The sequence below is a fragment of the Falco peregrinus genome, chromosome Z (genome assembly GCF_023634155.1).
Source record: "Falco peregrinus isolate bFalPer1 chromosome Z, bFalPer1.pri, whole genome shotgun sequence".
NCBI classification, from domain to species: Eukaryota; Metazoa; Chordata; class Aves; order Falconiformes; family Falconidae; genus Falco; species Falco peregrinus.
This window is the reverse complement of record NC_073739.1, coordinates 1739021-1752408: the sequence shown is the minus strand read 5'-3', so window position 1 is coordinate 1752408 and position 13388 is coordinate 1739021. Positions and strand designations below refer to the sequence as shown.

The 13388-nt window shown below is 38.4% G+C and overlaps 1 protein-coding gene across 4 annotated transcripts in view; it reads left to right on the top strand.

Moving 5' to 3' along the window:
• SSBP2 (single stranded DNA binding protein 2) overlaps positions 1-13388 on the top strand; it is a 190660-nt gene that overhangs the window by 36754 nt on the left and 140518 nt on the right. For all 4 annotated transcript variants that reach the window (XM_055790189.1, XM_055790187.1, XM_055790191.1 and 1 more), the window contains exons 2-4: positions 6836-6908; positions 11159-11220; positions 12887-12971. In XM_055790189.1, the coding sequence (XP_055646164.1) occupies positions 6836-6908; positions 11159-11220; positions 12887-12971 (220 nt within the window). The remainder of the gene's footprint in view (positions 1-6835; positions 6909-11158; positions 11221-12886; positions 12972-13388) is intronic.

Genomic DNA, 13388 nt, shown 5'->3' with positions numbered 1-13388 from the left:
ATTCAAGATGGAGTCTACTGAAGAGTGTTGTAATTTTGCAGTACTTTGAATCAGTAGTAATTTCTACGAGCTGAGACCCAAGACAAAAATTAGTATGAAATTCAACCAGAGTCAAATGAAAGTAAAGTGGGGAACGCTCTGCAGTGTGATGTGTTAGCACAAACCAAGACATCCTTAGCAGATGAAAATATGTAAAATCATACCGTTAAGTATGGTGGTGCACACCACCACAGCACCTATCTGTGATCTTTTGAAAAAGCTCAGTGGATACTGGATAACTCCTAATGTTTGGTTATATACTGGTGCACAAGTTAACGTGTTGTTGGAAGTAGTTATGCTGGTGCTTGAACTCTACAGGAGGTTTGGAAGTAAGAGCATGTGAAATTAGAACACAAAGAATATGTGAGTTGCAAGTGTACAGATAAACTGAAAAAAAAGCCCTGCCATAATTTCTAAAAGAGGCAAAGGGCACTTAACTAGGTTACCACTGTTTTTAACACTTGAAGCAGTATATATAATCAAGAGGATGGTGACCAGACTTAACAAGGCATACTTGCAGCCAGGCAATCAAGTGGAAGAGAGACCAGAGGTGGGTCTACCTGCCCAGAATCACGGTAGGAGAAGGCTTCTGCTATCTGTAAAACTGGAATAAACAAGGGGAAGGATCAATGTATTCAGAAAGTACCGTTAGCCTAAAAGAAGGCACTGAGGCCGCTGTTCATTATAGCACCATGTATAAGGTGCAGATATTTAGGTGCATACAAGGAGAATGTTTTCTGCTGTCTACAGCGAGAGGAAGAAATAAATGGACATGAATCATATTGAATACATACCCTTTATGTTGCCTGTGTTTGCAGGGCTGTGATGGGAGCTCTCAGAAAAGGCAGTGCACATAGCTGAACAAACATAGAGTTATCTCCTTTGGGACATACAGTTTCCACAGACCATGTTTGGGTTTCATTTAATACCCAGGTATTTCTAAGAAAACTGATCACATTGTTGATAGAATACAGAGCAGAAACATTAACAAAGATTATGTTTTGAGCTGGAAAAAACCCAGTAGACAGGCATAAAAAGAGCAGTCTGCTGGCCTCAAGCTAAACAAACCAACATGTAAATTATATGTAGGTGAAGCAGCATGCTTGGGAGAGCTGACGTGCTGTGGGTGCATATGCAGATAAATGTAATGTCGAGGCCGTTGTTAAATGTACCTGCCTAAGCAGATGAAAAAAGCATAGCTAAATTCTTGAGTATAGCTCAGGTTTGATGCTGGATCCGGATTGATCTTCCCAGTTTTCCAGGAAGCTGGGCGGAGGTACGCACCAGTTGCCTCGGCCGAGTTTGGCTTTGCGCACCAAAGCACTTCTGCACCTAGCATGGCCCGTGTGGTCTCTTGTCCCGGTCCTCTCTTACCATGAATAACTGACGGCAGATGGAATTACCTAAATCTCAGATGAGATGTATAGGAAACGATTATATGTATGTACATATGTATATATGAAAAAATGTATTAAAATTTACAGGGGAAAATTATATTAGCTTATAAACATATAAGGGAGGGAGAGAGGGACGGAGGGAGGAATATGACTGTCAGTATGATCAGATAGCAGTCAAAGGGTAGTTCGGCATACATGTCTTTTAAAAATATGAAACTTTCTAAAAAAATAGTTAGCTGTCCTTAGTTGAAACTTAGAAAAACTAGCTCGCCGTCAAGAGCTACAGAGCAGTTTTTAAAATACTGATCTGATTGATGGATTCAAGAAAATTTGTTCAAGAAACTTCAAATTTGAGACGCTTTTAGCTGTTGTATTATATTTAAAATATGGATCCATCACTACTTTCTCCTGTTCCAGAGAATGAGGTTTTTATTTTGGATATTAAATTAGTGAGATTCCTAGGAGTCTCTGGATTTGAAGTGAAGTCTATATACCTTTTCGAACAAACAAACAAAAAAACTGCTGCTTCTCTGTATAGGTCTAAGAAGTGATTCTAGAATACTACAAGTCTCCTGAAACAGAGGAACATTTAGGATCTTTTCTATGGAGCTACTTTTACGTGTTGCTCAGCTGTTTTGCTCTTCTTCGCACAAAGTAAAAATTATGTATGGATATTGATTTACTGGGTTTCGTTGTGTTTTTTAGTTATTATTTAAAAAAACAAAAGTTAACTGGATGGTGTGTCATATGCAGAATTTTCCATACATTAATAGTTTTAAAAAATTGAGTCTTAGCAATCCAAAAATGCTAGATCTATATTGGTGATGCTTAGGTCTGGAACATTCCTGTTATAGGTAATTATTTAAATTTTTTTTTATAGCATCTAGCATCAGATGTTAACAGTATAATATCTGTTGCAGGCAGAGGAGGTGGTAGCATCTAGGGACATTTCTGTGATGTGCAGTCGTTCACCATTGTAGATTTTGTGGCGATGAGGCAGCAATTGCTTATCATAGCGGTAGGCTGACTGTCAGTGCTGCAGAAGGCCGGTACGGTACCCAGACTGTGCGTTGACACGCTGCCAGGGCTGGGGAGCTGCAGGCTCTTGCTCCATCACATTGATTTTACAGCTTTCTGGATAATGGTTATACGCCACTGTACCCACAGTGAAATTACATACATTTTTAGTTATGACATGTGGCTAATAAAACAATGAGAGCAACTGCCCTTCTTCTCAACTGCATGAAGCTGTGTGCAATCGTTGCCTGCTTCTGGCAGGTTTACTGGGCAGCTTTCAAGAGAAAGCAGAAGCAATTCCGTACTGTTCTAAGCCCAGCTTTTGAAGTTCATGGAAAAATGTAACCATCCTCCTTTTGCTCTTTGTCTCCTTAGAAATAACAATAAACCAAACTTGGTACTTGAAGTTCAGACTTAGATGAAGAGACAGAAACTTTCTCAGTACATGTTGTCTTATGTAATGGAACAAAGATACTACTCTTTTACCCTGTATAGACAAGTTGTCTTCTGAAAGACTTTTTGATAATAACTTATCTTTAGAAATATCTGTATAAATAAGTATCTGTATAAATACAGGCCTGTGTTCATCTGAGCAGAGATTGAGTACCCTGCATACAGTCAGTGAAGCTTGCTGGGGTTCAGCAGGGAGTGTGACTCAGTACCCAAGCTGCTGTGCACCTGGTGCTTTTGCATTTTCACTGCCTTGAATGGGAAGTTGGGTTAAGATTAATCTTTTGACTTGGAACTGGGGAAGTTTACCACCTCGTTTTCATCAGTGGACATACTGCTGCAAAGCTTTGGTTGCAATTTCTGATTAAGCTAATTGCGTCTTCCCACCTTAACCTGTAAGAAGTTTGTTTCTACAGCACAGTTAGAGTGATTACTGTTTATTACCTGTTAATATTCTGATAACTGGTTGACTAGAACCACTTAAATGGTTCTTCCTTTGGAGTTCAGTAGATACTTGCAGGATATATGAATGCATTGTCCAATTAGAGCAGAAACTTCTGGCAAAATGCACCAGGTTCGCAAAATGAGCACTGTAGCAGTAAGAGCTAGACAGTAACTTTTTTTTAATTTTTATTTTTATTTTTTTAGATAGAGTTAATATATCACGAGGCCATAGGTGAATGTGTGTTGTAATCATCTTGGTGGGGAGGGGGGAACTCCGGCCTGTGGCATATCTTAACAAAAATCACTTCAGCGCTGTCACAAATTGATTTGAAATATTTCTTCCTCACATTACTGATGGGATGTCAACAAGTATGCAAATGTGAAAATTTGACATATGTCTCCTTGCTGCTTTTACATGGTTTCTCACACCAGTTTAATGAGTAAAAACTGTTGCTTAAAATGCCACTTCAGATCCAAGTCCTTTGGTGTTGAAGACCATCTCAGTATTATCTGCTTAATCTTCCGCTGAGATGTTACGTAGTTTATTAATTTGTTGATCTTACGTACTTGTACTGTAGCCTAATTTTTATCTTATTCTAGTCCTAGGCTCTAGTTAAAGTTTGTGTTATCTATTAATGCTCCTTGTTATACAGTGTCGCTTCTTTTTTGGGTTTCTGTGCTGTCTTTCCTCAGAGCATCAGTTTCCACTTTTGCTGCAATTAACACAGTAAAACATTAGTATCTTCCTTTTGATCTCTGTGGTAAATGCATTTATTTCTGAATGAAGCTATAATGTTGTTAACTTCTGTGAAGACTTCTTGACAGCGTAATAACTAGGGATGGACTAGTGATTTAGATCTAATAAGACCCAATCAGGTTATTTTGTGTTGTGCCTTCTGTTTCACATCTGTTTGTGGAAGGTGGTCCCAGCTTTCCTGTCAGAAGCCAGGCAGTCCCCCTGCTAGCATGGTCCTGCTTTTCATTTATCACAGCTGGATCAACTTGGTATCCTAAACCAGGGATTTTTAAATTCTTTTTCTGAAATCTGCCATGTTTACCTCCTCCACTTAATAAACACAGTTGTTGCACCATTTCTTTTCACTGCTAGTATGTTTAGACCAAGATGTAATAACGCATGTCAAAGATTTGGAGATCTTGTTACAGTTTTAATTACACTCAATTAACACATCCCGTGAATTTAAGTCAAAATCTGAGGGCTATCTTTTTCACAGCGTTGAAATATCTTTGTTTTCTTGGACCAGCAAAGACAGGCACAGGGTAGCAATGTTGACTTGTGCTGGAGCATGGCTGTGTGTGCCGTGTTTTGCAGGTAGACTCACGAGTCCTGGGATGAGACTTACAAATCTGTCTCAATATTAAAGTATTGCGCTGTCAGTTTGAGTATCATGGTGCAGTATTTGCTAAAGCTTTCAATAGATGGCAGACCTATGGAGGTTGTGAGCCTGCAGTAAAATCCTGGGTTTTGTGCTGTTTCACTTTCCTTTGTGGGGCAGAAAGGATATGATCACGCAAATCCCTTTATCTGGACGGCAGGCTTCATGTTTTGATAAGAACAAAAATGGGAATCTTGGAAGACAGATGAGATACTTCAGAGTGTTCCTGGGTATTCGAGTCATCTAGGCTGCTGTAAAAAAGTCCTTCCTCTCCGTCTTCTGTGTCTTAGTGTCTTAGATTTTGTCTAAAACCATTTATTGCTTAAAAATCAATGATAGTTGAACTGGGAAGAATTAAGTCAACAAGATGTGACTACTTTTTTTTTTTTTTTTTTTTTTTACGTGTGCAATTGTGCAAAAGCACAACTGATGAGAGGATGAGAGGCTAGGGAGTATGTGGTCCTCTCTTTCTCCACAGTACTTAGAAAGGCACATATCCCTGTGTCCTCTCTGAGCTGCTTTCAGTTAAGCGCTGGATCATACTGTGCTCCATTAGAAGAAACAAGTGCTTTCTGCTTAGCACACTGAGCTCTTCGTTTGTTGATATGGCACATTACAAACTAGTAAGTAACTTTTGGAAAATACTGGAATTAAAAAGTGCATACAGCCCTTCTCAAGTTTCAAACTAAAACTAGTCACTTGAATGATGCTTGAATATAAATATTTTTTTTTTTAATTTAAGGAAAAAAAGTACATTTTTGCTTTAGAAGTTGGAGAGACAGTCAAGTAGTGTGTATTGCATCTACAAACATCTGGTGCAAACGATTTTTATGGAATGCCAGTCCTAGATTTTAAAATCTCACACTTAATAGGTTATTGTAATAATTACTACTCTGTCAGTGCCATGATGACAGTTATCGTGTCTAATATCGCATAACATTTTGAACAGTAACAGGAAAATAGATATTCTTTGCTTCTACATTTTTTTGAATATGAATAGTAAAATGTTTCAGGTAAAAATAGTGGTGTATTGCTAAATGCATGCAAATACATTTTACTTCTTAAAAACAGCTAGCAAATTTAAAAGAGGCACAGCCTGACTTTCTTTTCTCTTCTTGAACTGAAATGTTTTATAGACAATTTCCAGGCATTATTATTAAATCATCCTTTTAAATGAGCTTTCATTTTGAAAGACTTGAAACACGCAGACAGGCGGGAGCCTCTCTGGAGAGTCAGCTGAGCAGTAGGAAGTGTTACTTCTTTGTTTTTCTAATTCACATCTTGTCTACGTAGCCTGTATCAATAGGAATTGGTTGTTGTTGCTGCTCCCCTGTTTTGGGAAGTGGAACAGGCCTTCCTAGCCCAAGTTGTGGTGGGTAGTCATTTGGGGAATGAGTCCTCTTTCTGCAGTGAGATCCTTATTCCAGCTCTTTGGACTTGGTTGGAGATGTGCCTGGGTGCTGAAGATCAGGTTTTGGGAAGCTCCTTCGGGAGCTGTGACAGTCGTTTGTAGCTCTGTTGTCATCGGAGCTCCTAGATGCACAAGTCTGAATGAATCTGAAAATCTGTTTGCACTCTGCTTGAGAGATGCGGTTGGACTGCATGCCATGGATGGATGCTGGGATTTTCCAGATGCAGCCCAGAGTCTGCATGTTCTTTGAATAAACACAGGCTATTGTTCAAGTGTGCTAACAACTTGACACATTCCACGTGTAAAAAATGCCATCTGGAAAAATAATCAGTGTTGCTTTACAAATATGTTGTATGTACAGTATAGAGTGGGCAAATACAGAGCAGCAGTAGGTCGGTTGTTACCTCACTGGGCACTTGTCCAGATATTTAAAATACTGACATTAAGTAATTTTGGGCTTTAATAATACTCAGTTAATTACTATTTAAACACGCCTGCTCAGATTGACCTACATGTCTAGTTTAAAAATTCTGGTATAGGTAATAGATTTGACATGTTCAGTGTATAGTGGTTTGTGAAGGGCGATAGAGTGCACCTCAAATTTCTGATAATCCTTTGTTTCTGAAGAAGAGGACCAAACAAATGCACAATACTAAATATTGTCATTTCTGTTTATTTTTCAGATTAGCACTGTACGTATATGAATATCTGCTCCATGTAGGAGCACAGAAATCAGCCCAGACATTTTTATCAGAGGTATGTTTCCCCATCCTTTTTTTCCTTACACAACTCTCCAGTGTGTGCAAGTGAAATAAATATACATTGGTCTAGAGTAAACAGCAGTGACAACTGTGACTATCTGTTGATCAGCATATATTTCTGATTCTGCGGAAGCCAGTTTGCCATGTTATTTAACATGCCTTTGCGTAACTATTTTTGCTGTGGTTTGTTATTCCTCTTCTGTGATTTACTGCCACACCGGGGAAAGATTAATCTGTTTTCTGTAATAAATGTGCATGTTAGAGAATGCATCAACGGTACTCTTTTTTGATGACCGTCTAACTTATTGTTGATAACTCCAATTGTGAATTATATACTTTTCCAAAATACACAGTGATCATGTATTTTACATCCTACTGTCATATGCTTGCAGTTCTTGTTTTCTTAAGTACTGCTGATCTCCCTTTGTATTCTCATTATGCTTCTAACCACTTCTTTTCATCTGGCTAATCCATTATGACTACAACCATTTAGGTCCTGTTTCTTAAATGCTTTCAACTGCTAGTGGAATTCTTCCCTATACAAAATAGTTACTGTTTTTCATAGTCTTTGAAAGACTTTGTATACCTCTTTTGCAGATTGAGGTAAATTATGTCTCCTCCACCATTTTACATTACTCTGGGATACAAAAATACCTGCATGCCAAACATATTGAAGTCTTTTGGATTTATTATTGTCTTTAGTCTTTCTTTGATGAGAACATTTAAGATAATTATAACAGTTGAATAGTGAGCAGAAGTGAGGAAAAAAATAGGCAAGATTTGTACTAGGTAAATTTACTGCTTCAATTGATACTCCCTCCAAAACCTAATAATGTTACTATGCTGGTGATGACATTTTGGAGGTGAGAGAGCAGGGTATGAGAACCCGGAGCATTGTTTGTGATGCTTTAGAAAATTCACATAGCGGAGATACGGAAAAGGGGTAGAATTGCCATAGTATCAGTTTCTGTTTATACTAAAGTATGTTTTTGACAATTGTTTTTTCTCTTTGGTAAAGCAATGGAAAAATAAGAGAAAATAATGGAGAGTATCATTTCGGCTTTCCCAAAACAGCTGTCATTTTAAATAATACACTGCACAAGATTCATTTTGCTTATTTTGTTTCTATGATAAATTTGTAAAATGAGGAGTTGGCAGCAGTATAACTAGTATGACATTTGGGTTTCTAGAAAACATTCGATATAGGGTCTTGAAGCTTAGCTTTTAAAACTAATTCAGTCTTGGGTTACAGAGAAACTCTCCGGTCTGAATGAATGTAATATGAGAATGCATAAAATCTTTCAAATTGAGACTCATACTAGCCAAAAGTTGGTAAACTCAGACCAAGGACAAAATAATGACTGTTACGAAGTGTCTGTTACATTTCACACAAAGCCGTGAATTTATTTACCTCATTCATTAGCAGTGCAGAAGGGTAAATACTATGCTGACAGTACTTGTGAATGGTTCTATCTGACACCAGAGGCGTTATCACTGATATGGAGAACCCTGAAAAAAATTGTATGTGGGCAGACAGGTTCAGCTTGAGAAAATGGTACAATAATATGGCTTGGAGGAAATAAACTAAGATACACAAGTTAAATGGCAAGGATAAAAGCACAAACAGCTCTTTACAATGGTAAACCACAAACAGCTGTACCCTGACTCTGTACCCAACGTGAATGAAAACAAGAGAACAGCAGTTGAGAGAAGTGCTAAAAATGTCTTCTGGCAAATTTCTGATCTAATGAAAGTTACAACTGGCTCAAGGCTGTTAAGAAACAACTGCCCTGTCACAGTGAGCTTGTTGTGAGAGTACTTAAGGTGGAGGAAACACCCAGGTTACACAGGAGGAAATTTGTGTTGGTGTGGTTGCTCCTTAAGAAGCATGGCTGTTTGGGTTCAGTACCCTCTCTACAGTTTGGGTGGATTTTGTTAAAGATGAAATAGCTGGGAGTGTAGCTCTAAAACTGCATGCTGGGGTGTAAAAGTAGTAAGCATATGTAGTCTGAGCTATATAGCAGTTAGTGGTATCTATATATGTATAAATGACAAAGGTTAGGAGTCCTTCCTTAAAGATTTGCCAGGGAACATGGCTAAGAGTAATGGGACAAAACTAAGAAAAGGAAAATGCAAGCTTTGGATATCATGGAATCCACTCTGCTACTAAATAACTTAGAGGTGGCTGTCCCAAGTATTGCTATTATTTTTGTAATTCTTTGCGTCTAGTTTGAATTTCACAGAACTGATGCACCAGGCAAAGAGCTGGAGAACCTGTGCTGTGAGGAAAGACTGGAGGAGTTCAGGTTTTTTCTTCCTGGGGAAGAGAAGGCTGGGGGTACTCATCACAGTGTTCCAGTACTTAAAGGGTGGCTATAAAGAAGGCAGAGCTTGCCCCTTTGTAAGGGAAAAAAGGGCTTTTGAAACTTTTCAGAGGTGCTGTGTATTCTTGGTGATAACACGAGTCCTTCCAGGCCATTCCCAGTGCATATGAGGAGCAGTCATGCCTCAGAGGAGTCTATTTGAAGAGTCTGTAATAACTTTGTAGTAGCTTTGGCTTTTATTTATGTTTTTAATTTTTATTAATATTTTTACCTGCTAGCAGTTAAGCAGAAGCTTTTTAAAAGATGCTTTTTGTATCTTAACTACTGTTACATCGTGATGGCGTGGTTAAGCGTCGTGCAGTTGGTTCATTCTGCCAGCTTGACCAGAAGTGATAATGCCTCGAGGTTACCTTTTAAAAATAATTTTTAAATAGCAAAACTATTTTTGAGTAGTTGTATTTGTATAATACATCGAAATTATGCTAGGTTACTTTGTATGGAGTGCGAAGAACATTTTTAGGTGTATGAACTACATAGTCTTCTCCTGCAGGCTATTGACAGAACTTGTACCTGCTTAAATTTTTTAAGAATTGGATGTGGAAATCAAGTTGGATTCAAGAACCAACGTTTTAGTCTCTTTTGGAAAATGCCAGCTTTACCAATGCCTCTGGCAGTATGAACACTGTATCTAACTTTTATAGTAAGCTTTTATGTACTTTTATATATATATCTATCTTTAAATGCCTTTTATATTAAGGCTGTTTAAGCATTTCTCTGAAATAATCCTATTTTTGTCAGCCATTGCTTCTGTCTTAAGAGCAGAATATGGTTTGTGTTTAAACATTTTTTTTTTTTTTTAAACAAAATTGGACAGGAAATAGTGCTGTGTGTAGTTGTAACTGGAGGAATTTGGAGTGCATGCAACGCCCTAGTTTCCACCCAGTTTTAACAGGAGACATTCTTCTGTACAGTGTTATGTGGATTTCTGCAGTACCTCCAGTTACTTGCAACAGAGCTCCTTAAGCAGTTACACAGGCTTTATTCTAGTCCAAACTGTTTAATTTTGTAGTTAAGGACAAACTAATGACTGTAGCATTAATAAAACAGTTGTGCGATTGTAGTGAAGATACAATATTAGGGAAGTACTGCAGTGAGACAGAACGCGGTCACTGTGCATTATGTTGTCTAACCGGTGATCAACAAGGAAGGTGTGAAGTAGAGGGTAGGAGTTCTTAAACTCTGCATTTCCTTTGAAAAGAGTGTTAAACAAACCAGGCTTCCTAGGTGGGAAAGAAGCCACAGCCAGTGTGGCTGTTCAGGAGAGGCTGCCATCACAGACAAACCGAGCCAAACCAGCATTACGTTTTCACTGCGTGGTGGGAGACTGGGTTATAACTGATGCTGTTTGTAGTTGCCACATCACCTCTAACAGCAAAGCGCTCCTTGAGGATTATAAAACACGGGCTGGCGTTGGTTGGGAAGGAAGACTGCCACCTGCTGAATCAGTAAGATTAGTTCTGTGTCTCCTCTGTTTCCTTCAGTGCAAATTGGAAACTCTTTTAGATCATTTTAAGGGTACTTCTCAACACTTTGATTTTTTGATCATGCATTTTTGACCTTAAAATAATGCATACCTTAGTGGTGAAGTGATACAAAATATGTCGTTTATAAAATCGTATTCAAAATCTAAAAAAATTAATATTCAAAAACATGTGTTTTTAGAATAAAAAAAGCTTACTTTAAGTACCAGCTATATTAATAGGTTTAATAAAGTAATATGGCCACCAAGATTGATGATGATAAAGCCATTCATAACTACAAAATCTTTTCTTCTCTTTTTGCTGTCTGCATGAATTATGTAACACTCTTTACTCACAATGATCACAAAAATACACTCCTCGTTTTTATTGTTTCGTTTTAGATAAGATGGGAAAAAAACATCACACTGGGGGAGCCCCCAGGATTTTTGCATTCCTGGTGGTGGTAAGTATCGATTTTCTTTTCCTCTTATTTTCTTGACACGTTGATTGCTAGTTCCAGCAGCTGGAAGCAAGAAATTCGGGTGAACATTGTAAAGGGATGTTAGAATGAGGATCAAGAACCATTTTCTTGTTAAGGAATGAAAAAAAGGGAAAATTAGATACAGAAAAAGATACCGATATTAGACACAGGAAAACAAATATTGCATAGTGCATTGATAAGAAGACCCCTCTGAGTGAAGGTGGCCCGCATTTTTTCTTCACCATCTTCCAGTAAACTCTGCATTTAAGAGAACGTTCTACATATCTTAAATAATTGCATTTGGAAAAAAACAAACCAGTATGTATAGAGACTATAAATGTGAGCATCCTCAGTCTACAGTTGACATTCTAGTCACAGGAACGGCATGTAAAAGTAATTAGCTGAACTCAGGCTACCAGCCTTTTTGAGAGGCAGCATGCATTAGTATGGGCTTGGTGCTGCAGTGTCTACATTTACACAGTTTCTGTCATCTCAGAAGATGGTAAACATGGGCTTGACTTGTAATTTTTTATGCATGATACCATTTGCTTATATATACTGTTGTGCAGAGACACATTTGTGTGTGTAGAATTCCCAAGGAGAAAGGAGTGCTCGAAGTCATTGCTGTTTAACCGTGGTATTTATTAGTTGTCACGTGAGTTGAATAGATCCAATATGGCTGTTTTTGAAAGAATACAAAATCACAGTGGTTATGTCCGACTGTACGAGAGGAGTACAAGAATTTACAGCTTTTGAAGTCCCATCCTAACCCAGGTGATTTGTACAGCTGCATGGAAGGTGACATATTCTTCAGTGACCCTTCTCACATAGCTTTTAGCTATGTGATGGAAGCCTGGCAAGAAGAACATGTCCCTTGTATCTCTTGATGTCTACATTATCCTTAATTTTGATTGTCTGCAGCAGAGTGCTCAAATAGCCCACAATTCCTGATCATGGTGTGGGACTAAGTTACAAAAGGATTAAGTCTAAAACAATGAAGAAACGCTATGAAACTAACACATTTTATTCTTTTGATTGTTCTAGCATACACATAATTTCATTTCAGAAACTTTGTGTTATAACTCTAGTTGAAATGGGCTGGGGGGAAGGCTGATGGGACTACCATAATATATCCTTTCCATCTTTATAACCCAAGAACGTTCCCGTCTATCCCACTCTTGGCCACACACCTGTTTCTCTGGGAACTTTTGTTTAAAGCACAGTATTGGACCTTGGAAGAACTCCCAGTTTTCTCTCCAGTTTCTTGTCTTTTCATGATACTATGAATTCATCCCTTTCCATGCTTTGTGGAAGTTAATTGCAGCAGCTGCCAGAGGGATGAGGTTAAATCCAGAGCTTCAGTTATATGCTTTATACTCTTAAACCTTGTATGCTAGACTATTTTCTTGGTCTCTACTACAGTGGTATTAAAGGAATACAGCACTGCTTGCCTCAGAGAGTCACATAGTAGGACTTGATTGCTCATAGATGTTTTAATTCTTTCATAGAGGTGTTTTCATCCCTTGGCAAGGAAGTGATATGTCTGTTTCTGTCTATGAATATAGTGTGTGTGGTGTGCACGCACCATAAAATCTGCATGGGTATTACAATGATTTTCTCACCACCTCTGTAACTTCTTAACTTGCAGTGTATTTTGGGATCTCTACTGTGCAGCTCCAGAAAGACGAGAAACATGTGAACATTCAAGTGAAGCAAAAGCCTTTCATGACTATGTAAGTTTTGTATGTACCACGCTTCCATTAGTTGTATGTATAAATGTGACAGAGAAGCATTCCTGCACTACAGTGGCTCAAAAATGCAGATGTCAGTCATATATAGGTAACCTCTCAGTTTTCTGGGGATGCCCTTAGAATTAGGACTTCCTGATTCTTTGATTACCCAGCACCATATGGATAGCTCCTGAAGGCCGCCGTGAAGATCAAAGAGCTGTCCCTTGTGTTAATGCAAAATGAGGAATGTCCTGTCTCCCCTGCCATGAACACATCAGGCTGGTCACAAAGGTGCAGGGCAGGTGGAAGCACAGATATGTCCCGTCCAAATACCCGTATTCTGTAGGTGCTAAAGAAAAGGCTGTTCAGTAGATGGAATTAATCCCCAGGCTTCTGTCGGGGTGATACTGACTTCAAGTG